At 37.1% G+C, this 21977-nt stretch overlaps 1 protein-coding gene across 3 annotated transcripts in view; it reads right to left on the reverse strand.

Annotated features, from left to right (window-relative positions):
* tspan4a (tetraspanin 4a) overlaps window positions 1–21977 on the reverse strand; it is a 267431-nt gene that overhangs the window by 36011 nt on the left and 209443 nt on the right. For all 3 annotated transcript variants that reach the window (XM_024295289.2, XM_036216896.1, XM_024295288.2), the window contains one exon: window positions 4911–5012. In XM_024295289.2, coding sequence (XP_024151057.1) covers window positions 4911–5012 — 102 coding nt within the window. The remainder of the gene's footprint in view (window positions 1–4910; window positions 5013–21977) is intronic.

Here is a 21977-nt window from a genome sequence, read left to right on the forward strand (position 1 = left end):
GAAGAGACACCAGACGTCGTTTCTGATCCGTATCAGACCTTGCAGCTCTTTATTTTGTCTTCACATCAACACAAACTGATCAAAGGCAGACAGTCGAGTGGACAAGACGAAAGACTGACACGCCAAAGATCCAAGGCAGGGATATTCTCTGACTCTGACTCCCAGAAGAGGACATTCACATAAGCGTGTATATGAATATGTAAAATAATAATATGATATATAATTAGAAAAATAACTGTCTGCTTTTGATCAGTTTGTTTTGACGGCAAAACAAAATAAAGAACCTTAAGGTTTGTCACAGATCGGTAACACAAGTAATATAATATAGTGCTTATGTAATATAATTATAACTGATTTCATTTAAATGTAGAAATAAACAATATAAAAAATAAAGAGAACAACCCAGAGGTTGCAGGTTCTACTGATGAATGGAAGTTAAACAGGAGATCCAGGTCATAAGAGTTGTGTTATAGAACTACTTCAGAGCTCATAGTTTGTTTGAGACCCAGAAATGTGAGACAATCTATGAATTAGTAAAGATTTTTACCTGATTAATGTTGGTATACCACTGAGGGCTGACCAACACCTGATAACATTTGGGCAAAAAGTCACCAGTCTGTCAAATATAATAACTCAGGAAGTTGGAATCTCTTTTGTGACTAACTCAAACCATTTTGAGGCAAAACACTGACTGGATGACTACTCTGAAAAATGTTTACATTCAATGAATCCTTTTCTCTGTAGAGTCCTATAAGTAAATTTCCTACAATTGAAGATAATGTGAAGTTAAGTGTCTTGCTTGAGAACTCTACAGCTGCTCAACCACTGAAGCTACAGTTACACCTACGAGCCAGTGGTATGTGTAAAATTGATATAATTCAACAGTAAAACTGTGTGCAGTTCGACAATCCTCCTTCTTCGTATGTGTAATCACATTTTGGAAACTCCCACAACCGTTTTCAAACTTTTCCAAAGTGTTTCCCACAACGTTGTTGGCAGCAGTCACGTCTTAACTCGCTCTGTTTAGCTGTTGTGATTCAGAAAGGAAGATAAATCTCATCAAGCTGGAAGCAATTCATGAAACAAGGCTTTAACCAAATAAATTAGAAGCTTAATTCTTAATTTGTGAAACCCTCTAGTGCAACAATTTCTATTTTGTTTAATTCAAAACTGTTTTTTTCTTACATAATTACCTTAAGATTGAAGGCTGTGGATAAACCATGTATTGTGTCTTAAGCTATGTTCACACCGGGCATGTGACGTGCTAAACGAAGGTTTTGAACGCATATTTATCTAATGGTGTTCACACTAGACAAGCAGGGAGGGGCTTCTTGTTCTTCTCCTACTGTTAACCTACAGTTAGAAGAGGCTGAAATGTCAAAGCCGTACAAAAATCTTACTTTAGGCTTTTCTTTTACAGCTTTTTCCAATACATCGTGCAAATGGCAAGAAGTATATTCTCCTCTGTGATCCATTTTCAAACAGCTGACACTTCATTAAAGTAAAAAGGACGCCATCCATACGTCACTACCAAATCTGAGTCCTTAATTTATCAAAGTCCGACCTGGATTAACTTAAAACCCACATTCCATCACTACACATTGTGAACGTGGTGTATGAAAACGGTCATAGAAACTTGCGTAGCTACACATGTACGAGAGAGTTTGAAATTGGAAGCCCGAAACAGACTTAAATTAGCATCTACAGAGACTTTTTTATTAAAACTGGATGCTTGAGCGCGTGTTGTCAAGGGTAGTGTGAATGTAGCTTCACATGTTAAATAGGGCTGTAACAATTCACAATCTGCTACCAAAAAAATGAGAATGAATTTACGCAACATCCAAGATGGCTGATTGGCGATCTTTATAAAAATAATAGAGTGCAGTAAAAATAAGATTCAGAAACTATGTATTTGTTGTTCTGAAAATGCAGCATAATGCTGGATTTTAAACTATAAACTGAAAATAAGACGAATGTGCAGCACCACTGTCAGCAGAAGTAAACTAATCTTCAAAATAAAGTAAGTGTCGGTAAGGTTTCCTGTTTACAAAGTGTTTTTGATAAAAAAAATAAACTGAAATTCCGTTTACTGACATAAATCCTGATTTAACAAAGTGTTTACATTCCTTTCAACAGTTGACACAATGAACGTAATTCCAGCGGATTCTGAGGCGGAGAAAATCTGCTTTTCATAACGGTTTGAACCGGCAATTCAAAGCTTTAGAACGTAAAGTGACGCAGAACTTTGAGGATGGAAAATCTGTGGAGAATATTTACAGGATTTGTTGTTAAATGATCCAAAAAACAGTGATGCTTAGGTTTTGTTTACTTTGAAGCTAACCCGACAGTTGACGAAAATATAAATAAATAAATAAGCAATAGGTTTAAAAATGAACATAATTTCTTTCTATTTAAATCTTTGTGCTTTTATCCATTTGGTTGATTCTACATAAAGGTGTAAATGATGGTGATTTAACACATATAATTTTGATTGTCATCCATCCAGTAAAAACACATACACTTAGAAATAAAGATATTATATTAAAAAGTTAGAATCATGGTTAGATTCATGAATCTTTAAGCTTGATTCATGAATCAAATTGGATCACCACCTCAGCAACAGCCCAATTGTTAATAGATGTGGATCCTAATATTTTATTTATTCTATGTGAGTTACGAGTATTTGATTAAGAAGTCTAATATAAAACTGTTTTTTCCATATATACAGTCCTCCTTAAGAAGGAGCACATTTTTATGCCACTTTTTTTTTTTTTTTTTTTTTAGGATTAAGGCATTGAAAACAATAAAAACTCATTACTCCTGAAACCTAATTCAATATGTTTTTTTTCTTTATGGCATTAGATATAATGTTAGTGCTATAGTTCTTCAATGAATCTCATTTTTCCTTATAAAGTAACCGGAGCCTTCCCTTTGAAATCATGGCTGTATTGAACATTTATGGTTTTCCTTTTGTTTCGATGAAAATGTATTTAACAATCATCTAGATTGAAGTTATTTATTAGAATTTTGTATATGTGGAAATTAAACAGGTAATAAACTATTGAGAGTTAAAGACTGTTTAAACATGTGAGGACATCCTCATGAAAAAAATTTTACATTTTATTGTACATTTTCATTCTTTGCTTTCACTTATGTGAATATAAATACAGTTTTCTGCAGTAAACTTCACATGAATTATTATAACTTGTACTGTTTGTCTTTGTCCTGACGTAGAATCTATGTTTGAAGTTCTAATTTATAAGATAGGAGACGATAAAGCAGCGCTCTGGAGACACATGCAGCTCTTATTCCTCCTTTGTGACTCATTTTAGAGAGAGAATATAGTCTCATTCGATTTTTGCACGCTTATTTTTTGATTTGTAAATCATACAAAACTGTTTGTACTTGCAACAGTGTAGTCACATTTACAGAAATTACAAAATACAAACTACTATTGACACAACTTAAAATTACATCAACTGAAAACTAACTACACAAATCTTTAAAAAATACGCACAGTTCGCCTGATAAACACAAAACTGCACAAATCAGAAGGGAAACTAGTGTTGAGTGTTTAAGAAAGTGACAAAATGTCAAGTTTTTAGCAGATAATTCTCATAATCTAAGCAGCTGAGAAGAAAACTGTGATGACCCAGCATTATAACAGCCTTTAAACGCATCACTTACGTACGAATCTTTGAGACATAAAAAGAGTCTCACATCTGATTTGTATGTAAATGCGATTTTGTGTGTGCGTAACAAGCGATTCGTGCGTACTTTTTAAAGATTTGTGTGTAGTTAGTTTCAACCTGTTGTAATATTAAGTTGTGTATGTGTAAATTGTTTTACATACAAATTTGCAAGTACGAACAGTTACGCACAAAATGTATTTTCTAAGTCACAAATCTTGAATTATGCACACACAAATGGAATAAGATATACTCTCTCAGTTCTTTGGTTTTAAAGGAAAAAGTTAATAATCTAAAAAAAATTATACATTTGTAGTTTTGCTTCATTTGTTTTAGTTAATTATGTTCTGTCGCGTATGTTTACATGCAAGAAAACGAATCCAAAATTATGGTGAACGGTTTAGTTTACTTTAATTTTTTTATTTATTTTTTACAGCTTTGTATTTTGTTTTTTCTGTATATTTTAAATTAATTCAATACCAATGTTGTGATGTTATAATTTATAGTAAAAAAAAGAAAAACAATCAACATTACTCATAAAAATGTCATGTTTGACTGTCATGCATTTTCAAGTGAATCTGCTGCAGCAGGAGGATCTTATTTCACACAGGGTGTCTTTTATTTTAAAAGTAACTTGTATGTGCTTCTGTCAAAAGTAAAGAATCTTTAGTTGTTAAACATAGAAACATCAAATACTTCTAACCATTTTAAAAGCTACATTTCATAAATGAATTACTTAAAGGGAACAAAAACATCAATAAATTGTATTTTCTAAATGGCAAGTGGGACTTGGTGACACTCTTTGGGTTTATGGTCCATAAATAATGGGATCAAATGACTCTTTTAGTATTAAAGGCTGCAGACCCCTGCATTTAAGTATTCTTTTTTTGTTGAAAATATCCAATCAAAGCTTCACATGACACCAAAATGTTTACTGATGATATAATTTGTCAAAATTGCAATAAATAAAGAAATCTCCTAAGTAAAAAGTCGTATTTTGTTCCATTTCACTGTGATAACAGCCCAGAACCTGCAGCTTCAGGCAGCAGCAAAGCCTTTTATAATAAATAATGTAGTTCCACGTCATGTATCTCAGCTTGTGACAGCATTCTGTTTGACTGGTCTTGATAAATGGTCTTGTACCTCAATGAGCCATATGTATTTTCTTTGTTTTTAGGAGGAGTATATGACATTTTTAACACCCATGTTTTATTGCCTTACATCAGTTTGCACTATCATCCAGGCGTTGGTCAGACCCACGTTCCCCTCGGTGCCGAAAAGCTGCAGGCCTTTCTTCAGATCCCTCTGTGCATACTGATCAATCTGAGGAAAAAAAAGGAAAAAAAGAGAGGTTTCAGCAAGAAAAAAACGATAATTCAACAAACATCGCTTCCACATGTGTGAGTTTTCATTAAAAACGATGGGAGACGTCCTCCCCTTTCTGCATCAGATAAGCAGCTTGGTTCCATTTTCTTTGGGTGGGAGTAAATCATTTTGGATTGGAGTGGTGACAAACAACCACATACATTCTTAAAGAAAATAGCAGTACCGTCTGACAGAAGTGAACTATTTCTGCGGGGCCACTTCTGTAGCATTTCTGTGTTTTGTTGACAAAAAAAGGTGCAGAAAGTCATGAATAATTGTGTTCTCAGCAAACAAGCAAATAAAAAACCTACTTTTTAGCAGTTGATTGCAGGTGGGCTCACTTAAAGAAATCTAACATAACAAGGAAATATTCCATTAATACAAAAAAAATCTGTTAGGGGCGGTGAAAACAAAAATGAAATATTTTATTTTATCATGCACTGAAGAGCAAATTATATTCTAGCAGTTTTACACAAGTGGCGCCATTGGTGGATTGTTTTTACTTTTATTTTATTTTTTTGCACAAGAACCCAAATGTATTAAAAGAACAGCAGAACACACACAGATCTGCAGGTCACAGGCCTCAGAGCCATCCTCCCTCATCCACGGTGCCAACCACCCACAAATAAACAATGGGTCCCCTCTGCGACCCTAACACTGCAGTTACCATAGCAGCAAAACATTAACAAAAGCAGACGTAGCACAGAAGAGAAGAAAATTGACATTTTTGTTGACCGCAGGTAATCTAAAATTGGTTAATGTTCTGTTTCTTTCTTTGGGAAATTTAGCTATGTCCAAAAACAGCTTTGGATCCACCTCAAGAGCAGGTGTTTTATTTTGAAAATATGCTTTTTTTTCTGGAAGACCACCCGATGACTTGACCATTTGAGAGAAATGGACGCTGTGTGGTCACAGCAAAACGGACCTAACCTTTGTCTTGAATGCATCAGTGTACAGATCCGACTCCCGGATGGTTCTGATTTGTGGCGTTGTGTGTCTGCTAAGATCACAGTCATTGATCAGAGTGAGTCCTGTTCACACGCCACGCCCAGGGAGCCTGAGCCCTCCGTGGAGCTAGACGTGACCGTTTCAAACACGGAGCGATTATCTGGAGCTCTCTGGAGCTCAGAGTGGTGAGAAAAAGCCATGTGGCACGAGTCCTCATGTCCTTCTTTACTTGCTTTTTTTTAATCAAACTTCAATATTTAAGATCATTGATCAGATGTCTTTTTTGAACATTTAACGTTTTGTTTTTTTTAAGGGAAAAGTCTCTTTTGTGAGAAAATGGTCTGTCAAAGTTCAAGTCCTGACCTGAATTTGGTTGAGATTCTACAACATAACCCTAAAAGGCAGTTCATGTTTAAAACTTCTCTACTGTCTTTAAATAGCAACCAGTCTGCAGTGTGTGTGTGAAAAAGTCCTCCGCTGTGCTGTGAAAGACTCATTTCCAGTTCTGCCAAACACTTGATTGCAGTTTTTGGTGCTAAAAGCCCCTCAACCAGATTTTAGGAATAAGAAGGAATCTGGTTTTTACACAGGGCCATGTAGATTTTGACCATTTCCATAAAAAGAAAAGCTCACTTTTTGGTAATAATATTATTTATGTTTTATATTTTAATTTATTAGACAATTGGACAAACGTATTAACTATTTCTACTTAGAAAACTTGTGATGGAAGCCAAACCTTAGTTAAGTAGTCAATCCATTGAGTATTAGCACCCGCCTAAATATGTTCATACAAGCAAACAATAATTAAAGCAGCGTTGTTTGGCTCACAAGCCGTTTGATCTGCCCACATTGGTTTAGCAACACGCCCCCTCACTCTCTCCCCTTCTGCCCCAGCCAGCCTGGTCAGAGCTGCACGTGAAAAATTCATTATTATTATTGTTTTTTTAATAACAGCTTTTCTGTTGGTTTTATCTCCAAAGCAACCTTTTTTTGTTGTTGTTGTCTGGCGGTGATGAACAGCTCTATATAATTTATAAAAGAATTGACCAAAGTAAACTTTTTGATTTCCTTGGCAACTGAGGTTTTTTGTTAACCATGCCGACTTTCCTAATATAGTCATATTGTATGTTGCATTGTTTCGATAAACTTGAGTCAAGGATTCATGTATTAAAATTTCACAAAATTCCGGTCACAAATGTGTGCGCTGCAGAGAAACGCCACTTTCATGACATTGCCACGCTAACGCCATTAAAATCTACAACTTCTAAATCTAAACAATTTCTTAATACTCGAAGATTTAGTGGGTGATAGATTGAAATTTCACAGAGGAGTTTAAATTTGTAAAATAAATTTTGTTTGTAAAATTTAATGAGGTCAAAAGTCAATGACACTTGTAGACTTAACCTGGTGGCGTTAGTGTGAGATTTCATGTCATTTTCTTTTGAGGTGTTGTCATTCACAATGTCCAACATTTATTTCACCAGGTACTAGGTGTGTGCAAATTTTGGTGAGTTTTTGAGTGCGTACTTAGAAAACAGGAAATATTTTGTGTCAATTGGTAACTTCACCTCTGAGCCAACAGAAATTACATTAGGAGTGCCCCAAGGCTCCATCCTGGGACCACTTCTATTTAACCTCTACATGCTCCCACTGGCCCAGGTTATAAAGAACAACAACATTAGTTACCATAGCTATGCAGATGACACACAGATATATATTAGACTGACACCAGGAGACCGAGGCCCTGTACAGGCTCTTGGTAAATGCATTGAGGACATTAATGACTGGATGTGTCACAACTTACTTCAATTAAACAAAAACAAAACTGAGGTTATTGTCTTTGGGGCTAAAGAAAAAAGGTTAGACGTCACTACAGAGCTTCAATCTATTCAACTAAAAACTACCAACCAGGCCAGAAACTTGGGTGTAGTGATAGACACAGACCTAAATTTTGATAAACACATTAAGGCAGTCACTAAATCAGCCTATTATCATCTCAAAAATATCTCAAGGATTAAAGATCTGATGTCTAAGCAGGACCTGGAGAAACTAGTGCATGCTTTCATCTTTAGTCGACTTGATTACTGTAACAGTGTTTTTACAGGACTACCAAAAAAATCCATCAGGAAACTGCAGCTTATTCAGAACTCTGCTGCTCGGGTTCTCACAAGGACCAAGAAAGTAGACCACATCAGTCCAGTTCTGAGGTCTTTACACTGGTTACCTGTCTGTCAGAGGATAGACTTTAAAGTTCTGTTACTGGTTTATAAAGCTTTGAATGGTTTAGCACCAAAATACATGACTGACCTCCTGACCCAGTATGTACCAGCCAGACCTCTCCGATCATCAGGATCCGGTCTTTTATCAGTTCCTAGAGTCAGAACTAAACATGGAGAAGCTGCATTCAGCTTCTATGCTCCACAGATCTGGAACAGACTTCCAGAAAACCTTAGATCTGCTGAAACACTCAGTGTATTTAAATCCAGGTTAAAGACTCACCTGTTCTCAGTTGCATTTGATTAATATGTATTCAAAAGTTTACGTCCGCACTGTTTATCTATGCTTGTTTTAAATTAAAATATTTTTACTTTCTTTTAATTTTATTTTAATGATCAAACCTTTGCTATTTCTGTTGATTGTTTTTTTTAATGTTTCATGTTAAGCACTTTCAATTGTCTCTTTACAGGAAATGTGCTATACAAATAAATAAACTTGCCTTGTCTTATCTTACATGGTGTGGTGGAATTTTCACTCAAACACACGGTAATAAAGAAAGGGCCCTTGCAGTCCAGGACTGTTGTCAGCCATAATGAACCTTTCGTCTCTGGTAGGTGGACTGAACCAAATATGGAGATTAGGAAAAATCCCTGATTCCAGCAAGCTTTGTATTGTAAGAGAACCAAACTTGAGATGAACAGGTGAGGATGATCAAATTCACACATCAGTCTGACAATAGACGTCAAATAGAAGATTTTAAACAAAACAGAAAACAAAAAAATCAAGGTTTAGCTGTTAAATAAACAGAGAAGAGCTCCAAAATCCCTCACAAGCTGCTGCTTACAGATTGTTACTCTCAATTAAAGGCATCAATAGCATTGATCTGCAGCATCTCTACTCTACCTAAAAGCGTTTTCGGCAGTGAGATACTGAAGGACGCGATGCATCGTTAAATACTTCTTTGCAAAACGCCCCAAAGAGAATAGCCTTCATTTTGCAAATCCAACATTTTAAGATTATCTTTGAATGTTTTGGGTGTTTCTTGATTTTCTTTCTCTGCTGTTGTTAAAGTTTGATATTTCTTTCAGATCCCGAATACATTTCAAGCGTTGAACTACTGCAGTACATCTACCTTGATTAAATCTCTTTCAGGATCTCTGCTCTTTTGCAGCGACCGCGTTACCTTGTAGAACTGGAAATAATTAAAGGTTTGAATGGGAGAAATGCAAGATTTATGAGTAGACTGAGAGGCAAACAAAAATATAGCATAACTCAAAAACATTTGGAAATGTCATTCTGTTTGCTAACGGCTGCATTATAATCTATTAAAGGTCATTGCTGCTCTGTCGGGTTGAGTAGCGGCTGGTGGAAAAATGAGCTTCCAGCTCTGGGGAAAGAAGAGCTGTGTGTTTAGCTTACAGTCCATTAATTGTTAATGACATCAGTGTTTTGTAGCATCAAAGTACAGACATCCCTTCAGAAGGCTGCTTTGTACTGTATAAGAAACTGTATTCAAATAAAGCCGCTTCCCAGTCAACAGACATCCAACAAAAGAACAATGCTGGGAAATTCTGCTGAACAAAACTGCTATGGAGGGAGTGTGATGGCGGGATGCCAAGTCCTACACAACAAGTGAGACACTTTACCATGAATCAATTTATGGCTCCAGTATTTTTTTTTTTGTAGAAAGCGGAAAATAAATTGGCATCAACTTGACAGGCTGGTGGTGACTGCTTTAAAGTTCTGGCCAGTTCAATGGTTTTATGAAAACTATGTTGGTTTACATTAAAGAAACAGCTTAACTCACACTGTTCAGGAATGTGTCAAACTAGCGTTCTTGAACATCCGTTTGACCTAAGGTGGGGGAGGGGCTTCTTCTTTTTTTGCTACTGTTTACTAGCACATGTCTGCCACCCTCACTTGGTGCGAAACATCAAAGCGGTGCAAATCTCAGTCCAGATTCTTTCTTTACAGCTCTTTGCCGATATATGAAAGTCTTGGTGTCATAGAAATCCGTCCAGGCACAAACCGGAATTTTTAATTTCTTCTTCATGATCAATTTTGAAACGGTTGGGACTTCTGTGAATCAAAAGAGACACCATCCATACGTCACTACCAAATCTTAGGCCGAATCAGAATCCTTCCCTACCCCTACAGCTTCTCCCTATTGTAGGGACATTTGAAAAGGTAGGGGCTATGTCCGAATTCCCCCCCTAAGCCCTAACGACTAATAAACTATTTAGTGCAGGACTATATAGTGCCCCTGGATTTTAAAGGCAATTCGGACATGCTCACTACTTTACTTTCGTTTTGCTAAATGCAGGATAGAACATTACCGATTTCACTAAATCTGTAATGTCTGATGGTGAAAATGTAGATGGTTTATTCATAAATTACATTTAAACACATTCTTTTTTGTTTGAAATTGTTTGACCGCAATGCATTGTGGTCTATATTCGCTAATCTAGTAAGCATCAATGCATTCTAGTTTTTCGCAAAGACTTCTGGGAAATTTCTAATGCACTCGATTTAGGAATTTTTAGATCCAGACAGCACTAGAAAATGGCAAGCGCAATATATAGTGAGTAGGGGAGGAATTCAGACATAGCCAGGGTTGTCTGAAATAGTTTCTTTAAGGGCAAAGCGAAGGGGGTTACGCGTCGTGCTGTGCCGCGGAGGAGAAACATATTTCTCCACGTAGGTGTTCTCTGAAGCACAGAAATTTGTATTTAAATGTAAATAATACTTGTTGTTTTAGTATGACTATTTTAAGTTATAAAACCGATGTTATGTATTTCAGAGTGCTAGCAGCTCCATGCTAACGTAGATGACCAGTGATTATTGATGACATCATCGAGTGGGAGTAACATCCAAATTTGAAGAAACTATTTTTCCACAACTCTCTGTTTGGAGGGCTAAATGTAGGGATAGGTAGAAGCTGCAGGGTTAAGGGAAAAATGTTGATTTAGCCTTAATCCCTAACTGATCAAAATTAGAACTGGTGTAATCTGTAATGTGCGCATAATAGCATTTAGTACATAGAGCTTAAAAATGGCCATAGAAACTTATGTAGCAACAAGTCCAAAAGTTTACCTAGATTTTTTATTGAAAGGAGTCACATGGTTATACAATGCTGAGAGAGGTGTGGATTTATCTTAAGAGTTAAACATTTTGAAGTTACAAGTTTTAAAAAAATACATAGAGTGTCTGTCTTGAGAACAATTAATCTAAGTGTCAAAAACAGGAATAAAAGGACATTTAAGTTGGTTCCAGAGTGTTGGTTGCAGATTTTTAGCATTTTAGATAAAGTTCTGATTTATACCCCTGTTCCAACAGATTTTAGGCCTTTGTTTAACTTTACAGATTAGGACAAACAATAACTGGGCAACAGCAGACACAGGTAACAAGATAAAACGGTAAACAGATAGTGTCACCAAACATCCAGGTCTGTGTGTGTGTGTCCTTTTAAATTGATTGTGCGTTTGCTTGTTTTTTTAGTCTGTATGACATTTTTTTTTTTTTTTTTTAAACAGCCAAACATTTCAAAACTTCAAACACTCGAGGGATTTTAAGTAGGGGTGTAGGGAGGTATTTTTCTGTTGATGGAGGACACATAATAAGATATTTTCTGTATGAGAACATTCGATTACGAGTATTCCATTTCAAAAAACCTTAAAATGCATAATTAAGTCATCTATATCTATCTCCACTGTTAATAACTAAAGTAAACATATTAATCCAGTACTGTTACAGATTTAAGTACTTCAAGTACTTTGTTCATCCTAGGTCTGGGTGATTAAAGCACTGATAGAGCACAGACTTACTTTCTCTCTGAATGATAATAAAAGCTGCAGCTGTTTTTCTTTTTAATCAGAGTAACTCACCCACCTATAATCCTCACAGCTATATAATTTCCTACAGTGAAATTATTGACAAGCCGTGCCGGAATCATTTGTGCAGCTTTTTCTTCCAGCTCTTGGTATCAGTAAACTTATGAAGCTTTTTTATTGCGACTTTCATTGAGTAATTTTACAGGTAGGAACCCTCTCGTTAAACCAGATTGGTAGAATAAAGGTTTAAACTGGAATCAATTACAGTTTAGAGTTTGAAGGAGATGAAGATGAAGGAGTCATAAATGAAATGAAAATGTTGTTTTTATGTGCGCACAAACTACAGTACGGTGCCAAACCTTAAATTGTTGAATGACGTAAGAATGGAGACATGTTTTAGTCAACTTAAAATAACAAGCGTTTTTTAAAGTAGAGAAAAAAAACGTTATCTATTCAAATCTATGTAGGCCAGTTAGAAAATGAATCTTGCAAAAGAACAGCAAGAAGACTGCACTCCAGCAACGGCTGCACTCTTACACTGATATTATCCTCGGGACTTCAGTTGGCCTTTAACTACACAAGGCGAGTCAGAGATGGACATCAATTATTTATGTGCCAGCGATAGAAGGGAGATCAGAGATGTATATAGGGAGAAGTAGAGAGGAGATCCAAGAAAGGCCAAAAGTGCGGAAAAAGTGTGTAAAAGGAGGAGTGAAAGGAAAACGGTACATGACGAGCCAAAACGCCAAAAATACGGGAATGCAAAAACACCAAGGGGGCAGATGGAGTAAAACCACCAATGGATTTGACATGTATGGGGAACAGAGAAGGGCTTTTTAAATCTGTAATTGTCCAATAAAAGGTCATGTGTGACTGAAGGAAACACAGGAGACACAAATAGATAAGAAAGACTTCAGAGGAAATAGGAAGCAAAAAGCCTCAATTTATTCTATTCCAAACAACAACTTCCCATTACAGGTGCGCTAACAAGGAAGAAAAACTAAAGGAGATAAAGGGACAGAAAAAACAAAGTATATGTGATTATAGCCCTCCATGTCCATTTTACATACTATTTGAGTACATATCAGAGATTTAGTCAATTCCATATTTTCTGCAATATAGGGCGCATTGGATAATAAGGCATAAAATAAATGAATTATCTATTTTCAAACACATGTCATATACCAGTAACTCTAGAACTGGTTTGTAACACGCTAAACTCTTTCTGAGTTGGCATATTACCAATACACATAAACAGGCTGATAACGCTAAAACAAATGTTATGGTGACTATGGTAACTTCCAACCTTGTGAAGGTACATTCACACCACTCTCAGCAACACACGGTCAAGACATTTCCAATGAAAAGTCCCTGTCAAAACACGTAAATGTGCGTTACGGGCTTCCACATTCAAAACTCTCACTTTCATGATTAGCTACGCAAGTTTCTATGACCATTTTCGGGTTTTAGTGACAAAATGTATGCACTGAATGCGCATTGCAAGTTAAACCAGGCTAAACTTTGACCAGTCAGGGACTCCAATTTGGTTGTGACGTATAGATGGGGACACCTTTAAATCACGATTGTGCCAACTGCTTGAAAATTGACCATGAAGGACAAAATTAATAATTGCAGTTTGTGTTGTTTGAATCACAGAACACCAAGTCTTTCGTGTATCGGAATAGAGCTGTGAAAGAAAAAGCTTCGAGGAAGATTTGCAATATTTGTACCACTTTGATACTGTAGGTGGCGGATATGTAGTATTAAACCACTTGTCCAGCGTGAACCTCATGGGCTAAATGCGCTATCTTGAATGTGTGTCACATCATCAGTCTGTTTGTAGCTTCAGTAAAACATAAAAAAACACAGTAGGACATCGCTACAGATTAGCCATGTTAGCATATTCACACTAACACTCAAATTTGTTTGCAACTCGTATTACCAACAGACTGACACCTCTAGAAAATGTCTTCAACATCAGTAAACACAACCAGAATTTATACATACAAAAGGTGTTCCAGATTATAAGAAAGAATTACGAATATTGAGAGAGTCTTACTGTGCAGAAAATAGGGTATGTGAAAATGTCTTTCCACTGTGACACCAGCAACATCAGACCATAAAATATCATCAAAAGCATGTTGTTTTACTAAAGGAAAAAGAATCATGTTCCATTAGTTTCAAATGTGAAATGTCTTCCCCTCTCTTCTCTTAATGTACCTCAAACCCCCTCCTTCCTTTGCTAATGGGCGCCTACGCTCATAGCCAAGAGCTGATTTCTCGCAATTACTTCCATTTCATCCTTCTGCAGAGGGACTTGGGATTACATTCCTGGAAATCGACCAAACTGAAACCAAAGTCAGTCTTTTTCAAGGACGCCCTATTCAACTATTGACAGAGTTTCTCCTGATTGGCCTTCCCGTTGCTGGAAACAAAGCCCTCTGGAAGCGTTGCCTTGCAGTCTAAGCAGGGAGTTGCAGTCCTTCTGAGGAATAATCCCTTTGCTTGAAAACTAATCAGCAAATATCTGCATTTCTGTAAACTTTTCCTGAGACAAGAAGCTCAAAGAGAAACCCTTACATTTTGGGGAGATAATGAATGAGGGAACCGATTCTGAAGGCTTTAAGGGCTCTGTCTCTGACTTTTAATCCTGGCCCGGGGAACAGTAATAACATACTTTAATTATTAAAGCACTCAGCATTCCCCTTTAAATGACTAATCTCGGTCCTTAGCCAGGGCAAATCAATTACAATCCTTGCTCTTTTTCCATCCTCAGCTTCTAATCAGTTCCTGATTAACACTTGGTGAACTTGGCAAATGTGAGTAGACAATCAATGTGGCTAAGCTGTGCAGAATCACAGCTTTAAGGGCTGATGCCTGAAAAGCTTTAATCAAGGCGCTGCAAGTTGCGATCACATGTTGGATAATAACCACATGTTGAAGCTCCACAGGTCCACGAAGGAGACAATTTTTTTGATTAATAATGTTTCTTTGAAAAATGATCAAGCTGGACGTATATGTGTGTATTTTTAGGAGTGTGAACTTATCGTGACTAATTAATTACAGACAATTTAGCGAGTTCTTTATCGTGTTAATATTGTCTTCAATGTATAAGTATTATTTAACATGTAAGGGATAACGTCCAACAAGATTTCCGTTATCGTAAATTCAATGACAACACAGAAGGCGTGATCTCGTCAGATACTTTTGTAAAGTCCATTCCTTTCTAAAAGAGAGTTATACTTCCTAAACTATAGTCACATATGAAATAAATACTTCTTAAATCAACTAAATTATCATTCAACTATGTGGTGTGATATGTTGTTTGGTAAAAACTACAGAGCCAGCACTGACCTCGCTCTGCAGCAGCGGAGCAAAGTGGAACCATGATAAGTCAGAGGGAAAGTTCCCTTCTTACTGCTTGTTTTTGCCCAGTCACAACAAAGAAATAAAGTCTAAAAAACTGAATTCCTCTGGTGTCACCTCCTCGTGTTTCATCTCCTCCTTCTTAGATTCTCTTCGCTCTTCCTCTTCAGCTGCATCCCAATCATCAGAATGATCAGATTCACCAAACAGGGAACTATATATAACTATTAAAAAATCCACTCATGCTTTTTTATAATATTAATAATAATAACAATTGTGATAAACTTTATTTATATAGCACCTGTCAAGATAAAGATGACAAAATGCTTCACGTAAAACACAGAATGTAAAAAAAAAGAATGTTTAAAACAGAATTAGGAAAAAAGCTATTTTAAAAAGATATGTTTATTGCTGCTTTTAAAAGAAAACACTGAGTCTGCAGATCTGAGGCTGAGAGGAAATAAGTTCCAGAAGGATGGAGGCACTGCTGCAAAGGTTGGTTCACACCGGACGCAGAAGCGCTGCGGCGGTCCTCCGCGGCCGGCTCACTTCATGCAGTGGTCGTGTTTTCAGCATCTGGTCTATTTTTTGCATGAGCCACGAGTGATCCGCGTCAATGGACTCGATAGACGGAGCTGTGTGACGTATTTCCGCTTTAAAATAAGACTGCTTATTTACTACCCGTTGTGGCTAGTTCTATTTATAGACTTAGCAAATCTACGTGTACTATTCTTAGTATTGTCAAATTTTCGTTATTTCTTACATTGTAAGTTTGTCATTGTGTTTACACACAATGACATCCAAGAAGGGAAAGTTTGCCTTCCTGAAACACCAAACACCCAGTGCTTATAAAACGCTACTATGTACCGTATGATCATATGATTCTTGTTAGAGCATTTAAAACTTCCCTAGCAGAACTTTGAACATTAAAACAAACTTTGAAGTGACTTTCAGACTACTGGTTTTACTCTCAGCTGATGATGATGAGGTGCCTTTTTTAATTATAAAAACAAGAACAAACAAGTAACCCAATGTGAGAATCGAGAGACAAACTGGGTCTAAAGTTACCCCGAGCTTCCTTACTGAGGGCTGACATGCGGTTGTAATAAACAACGGGACACTGTATGTTCACCATTGTACTTTAGCATTAATCAAATGTTGGAGGTCTGTATTTTTAGATTGCTCTGAAAAGTGTTCCCACTTTCTTTTAATTAGAGCACTCTGAACCAGATTTTTTTCTTTGTTTTTCTTAATTGTTTGAGATTGGTGGTGTGAATGTAAAGGTTGCAATGCTGCTATAATTAAAAAAGTAATAATAAAAACACATTTTATGTTGTATTTTAATCTTTTACTCCACAATATTGTCACTAATTTAAATAAAAATACTTCAAAATTACGATTTTCACAGCAATTATTGGGTTAAATTTGAATAGATTGAGTTGATTAATTAATTATAGGTCATGATTAATTAGTTGCACCAAAAATGAATTAATTTAGCCCTTTTTATGATGATCTTCTATGATATTTTGGGTTGGATGTATTGATTTTGTTTTGCAGCCAAATATCTCTGAAAATCTTTAGCCTGCAGCTATTGACATCAACAGGTGCTTCTCTCCAGAGCTGTCACGGCTTGCCTTTCGTCTGTCAACTGTTTTATATCAAAGAGATTCTATTTTGATGATTTGACGCTATATCCCCCCTTAAGCTGCTGCATTTTTAGTCGTCACTCTTAACTTTACTCACAATCAGGCTTCAGTTTTTTTTTTTTTTTTCTTTTTACCATGAGTCATTCTTTGAATCCTGCTGAATCTAAATTATTTCCTTCGCCTGCGAGAAAATACTTGGAGCCCTTTGGTGAATGCTGGGAGGGGCAGGGGCAGCTTTAGTTTGAAGTTCTGTATGAACAGCCACCGCAAGGAGGGTCTTTCAGATCCCCGGCAGCCAATGACTGAGTCCCACACAATGCATTTGATCCTTTGTAGTGAGAGGTTTTGGTGCAATCTGAGTGCTGCAGGTGACTGTGCTGATGTGCTGAGCTTACATTTATGTCATCTTTAATTCCATTCTGTATTTTTTTTTTTGGGGGGGGTAAATAGGATTAAATTATGCAGAGGTGCAGATTAAGGTGTGTGAAAGGATGAAAAAGGAAGCAGTTCTGGAAGGTGCACAATAAGGAAAAGCTTCAACATTGACACTTTATTTGGCTGGATGTCTGGCTCCTATTAGGTTACTTATCACAAATCTTAGATAAGTTCTCTTAAGATCTTTGATTATGTATATTTTTATGAAAAAGAAAATACACATCAATAAAAAAATAGAAATAGCATTTGCGGTTTCCGTGGAATGCTGGACCAGCTCTACATCCTCTTCAGGGTGCTGAAGGGTTTGTGGGAATTCGCTTATCAAGTCCATGTGTGTTTTATGGATTTTGAGAAGACATTGGTGTCCAGTGGCAGTTGCTCTGGGATTATGGGGTCCAGGGAGCCATACTGAGGGCTGTCCCGTCTCTGTATGACCAGAGCATAAGCTTGGTATGCATAGCCGGCAGTAAGTGCGACTTGTTCTTGGTGCTGACGGTTCTGTTCATCCCCTCTAAGGACAGAATTTCTAGGTCCAGCCAGAGGTCGGAGGATTTCTGGTTTGGGGACCACAGGGTTTTGTCTCTGCTCTTTGCAGATGATGTTGTCCTGTTGACTTCATCGAGCCAGGACCTCCAGCATGTACTGGAGCGGTTTGCAGCCGAGTGTGATTGGATGGGATGAGGGTCAGCACCGCTAACTCCGGGCTCCATTGGCAAGTGTTATGGCTCTGATGCAATCTCTGGAGTCTTTATGTAACTTTAAAAGTGCGAGAGGAACTTCCACTGCATACGATCACGTCTGAGCTCTGCGATCTGGCCTCTCCGACGCTCCGAATCTGTTTCATTGGGTTAAAATTTTCGCTGGAGTCGCAGGGCTTTTTTGAAGTTGGTACTATGAACAACCTAAGTCGTAATAAATGGTGGGTTATTGCATGAACCTACGTGAGTTGGGAGTTTCACAAAGTCGGCAGCAGAGCCTTTAAGTCTGAGGCCATGGTTCTTGACCAGAGAAAGGTAGTTTTCCCTTTCTCAGTGTGTGGAGTGCTCCTGCCTCAGGTGGAGGGGTATAAGTATTTTGGGGTCTTGTTCATGAGTATGGAAAGATTGGAGAATGAGATCGACAGGCGGATTGGAGCGGCATCCGCTGTTATGCAGTCGCTGCACCAGTCTGTTGTGGTGAAAAGAGAGCTGAGCCAGAAACCAATTAATGGCAATCAACCAAATCTCTAAATTTACCGGTCGATCTTTGTTCCAGGACTCACCTATGGTCATGAGCTCTGGGTCATGACCGAAAGAACGAGATCCTGACTACAAGCGGCTGAAATGAGCTTCCTCTGTAGGGTGGTTGGGCGCTCTCTTAGAGTTAGGGGTGAGAAGCTCAGTCACCCGGAGAGAGCTCGGAGTAGAGCCAATTGAGGTGGCTTATAGATCTAGTCTGGATGCCTCCTGGACGTGTCCCTGGAGAGGTGTTCTGGGCATGTACCACTGAGCGGAGGCCCTGGGGATAACCGAGCCCACACTGGAGAAACTTTGTCTCTTGGCTGGACTAGGAATGTCTCTGGGTCCTTCAGGGGAGCTGGAGGAAGTGGCCAGGGACAGTGAAGTCTTAGACTAGAGCTGCTGTGACCCGGATAAGTGGAAAAAGGTGGATGGATGGATTTTTATTTGCATTTTATTTTATATTCTTTGGAAGATTTTTTTGGACACTTTAATCATTTTAACCCCCATTTTTTTTTTCTTAATTTATGCCGCATCAAACCAAACTCCAAAGATTACTTTGATAAACTGCAGTCCCTGGATATCTAAAGAAACAGTGTTACTCAGATTTCTGATTGTGTATAGTAGTAAAATCCTTTTTTATGGTCTAAATCTCTCCGACTTTGGTGACAAATGCTGTTAGAAAATGGCCTCGGCTGTGGCCAAATTACTGCCTGTCAAGCAGGTTGGGAGTTGAAGAGCAATTTTCTCCTCAGGAGTTTCAATCCAATCCCACTCCTGTTTTTTTTTTTTTTTAATTCCGGGAGATTTTATTTTCACATGCTGTACTTATATTTGTAAACTCATATTTCAAGACAGGGGTAACAAGACAAAATGAACTTCAACTGTACCTCTTTTAAACCAAAGAAACAAACAACAGGAAGTTAGAATGTAATTTAGAGACTCATCAACAACACATTTCCTGCCGTTACCTCAGAGCTGCTTGCAAATTTAAAAGCTGAGATTTTTAGTCTTTGTTTGCAACTTTCATCCTCTGAGCTGCAGCTTGAAAAAGTCAGACTAAAAAAAAATGGAGTCTTTATTGTCCAAGGTAAAGCTGATAGAAGCTGTGGTCTTATAGAAAAACTGAGCTCAGGTGTCGGTCCAAAAAAAAAAAAAAAGAAAAAAAAATGTATTTCCTTCATCTTACACCTGAAAATAAGAACAACAAAAACAACTCCTGCTGCCAAAATAGAACAAACTGTTTTCTGTGGAAATGAACAAATTACCTTGAGTTAAAAGATGAGTGAGCTTGCTTTAGGTTTATTTACCCCACACAACTTAAAGGATGTCCTAGTTTCCTTGTGGATGTTGGTTAAAATTTATGGAGCCTTGATGAACATTTGTGTACATTATTTATGCATGTAAGACTAAAAATATCTCAGTATCTTTTTTCTCTGCATTAAAAGGACATCAGTCAATGATTAGGCATCGAAATGTTTGTCTTTCTTGTACATCATCTGTAAAATATATATATATATACACTGACTGTATAAGAGGAATGGACCGAGTGAATGTGACGTAGAAAATTAAAACAACTTATAGAAAACGTATAGAAATAGAAAATGACTTGCTTCTGTTTTTAAAAAAAAGTCAATTCAGTCGCCCTTTTTCTCGACATTTACACTGCTTTGTTGGAAATAGAAATTGTCAGTAAGCAGTGATTGGTTCAAGTCAGTAAATATTTCAATGGCAACCACTCTCACCAATCAGGAAGGAGCTTGTTGGAAGTCTACAGCCCTCCTCTTAGAAGCAGGCGATGGAGAATTCGTCAAACGCCTCGAACGTTCCACCAGCAACCACAAACTTTTATTGAGGCATCTGATTGGTCAGTTTATTACTTACTTACTTATACTACTTAAAAATATAATAAAAAATAGGATTATCTAGAAGATGTTAAAAAATATAGCAAAGCAAGAAGGGTTATTCTGACAAATATAAAGATTGAGTAATACCTGTTTATTTCCTTATTGAATTCTATAGGATTTTGGCACCTTGGAACCAGTACTTCCTGTTTGGAATGCGAGGGGTGATCTCAAACAGTCAACTTTTCATTAAAAGTTTTATTAAACACTTCCACATCTTGAGATTTGGATAAACATTATTATTGTGGAAATATATTTAAACCTTTAATCATTTCTTCAACAATCTGCAGAGAATTTAGGTTGATTTCCTTCACTTGGAGTATTTACATAAATGTCCAAATGTATTTGTATGACTATTCAGTATTTTCCACCTGGCTTCCTCCTGCAGCATCGTACCCCACTGTCTTCTTTCATTATCAGCACCTCAGTTTGCTTGCAATTTCATTGAATTATAATTACCATCTTTGCAATCTCACAACATTATTAGCTGCAGAGAAATACCACAGTCCCCTGTCACATTAATTCCAAAACTCCACAAACAAATGTCTGTTTGCTGATCATCTCAAATTGTCATCAGTATTAATGTTGCCCTGACGCTGGTATATTTTAGTAATGTGATTAGCTAGGGATGTTAATCTAATTGTATTCCGGCGGTCTGCTTAGAATGGAAGCGTCTCTGGCTTGAAATGCATTCTGACAGGGATCTGCATGATAAAATCTTGACAAGCCAAAGCGTTTTGATGGCTGAGGGTGGAGTGGAGGGTGGAAGAGTGAAGCAGCCAAATCCGAAGCACTATTTCAGTGGGTCACACATCACGACTGTTGTTTCTGCTGTTGGAGGGGAGGGGGGAGAACCTGCACCTCAATTAGGCCTTAAACACGTAGCTGTGATTTCTTATCCAAGACCAATTAAAAACAAACTCAGAGAAGGTGAATGGATGTCAGTGGAATTGACCAGAAATGTTATTTACTTTGGAGGGAAAAATGTGAACTCAGTATTGTCATTTGCACACTAGGACAATTAAAAATCTTACATTTTTATAAAAAAAATGTCAGTGTGCCTTATAACCCAGAGCGCCTTATATATACATTCTGGTTATGCTTTCTGATGTTGAAGCAATTTTGAGAGGTACAAATTGCTTTGTCAAAAGTCTTATATATATATATTTATATATATATATATATTTTATAAGATACAAAATAAGTTGGGTGTTATTGTAAATACACACACATGTAGCAATGTTGAACTGTTTTTTTTACATGTAACTATCAAAGTTGAGGGTTAGAATAGTCACAGTAGCCTACTGTTTATTTAATTCTTATTACTTTTTAACATGTTGAAAACAGGGTTGGATATTAC

This window comes from Oryzias melastigma, linkage group LG3, assembly GCF_002922805.2.
Source record: "Oryzias melastigma strain HK-1 linkage group LG3, ASM292280v2, whole genome shotgun sequence".
In the NCBI taxonomy this organism is placed as follows: Eukaryota; Metazoa; Chordata; class Actinopteri; order Beloniformes; family Adrianichthyidae; genus Oryzias; species Oryzias melastigma.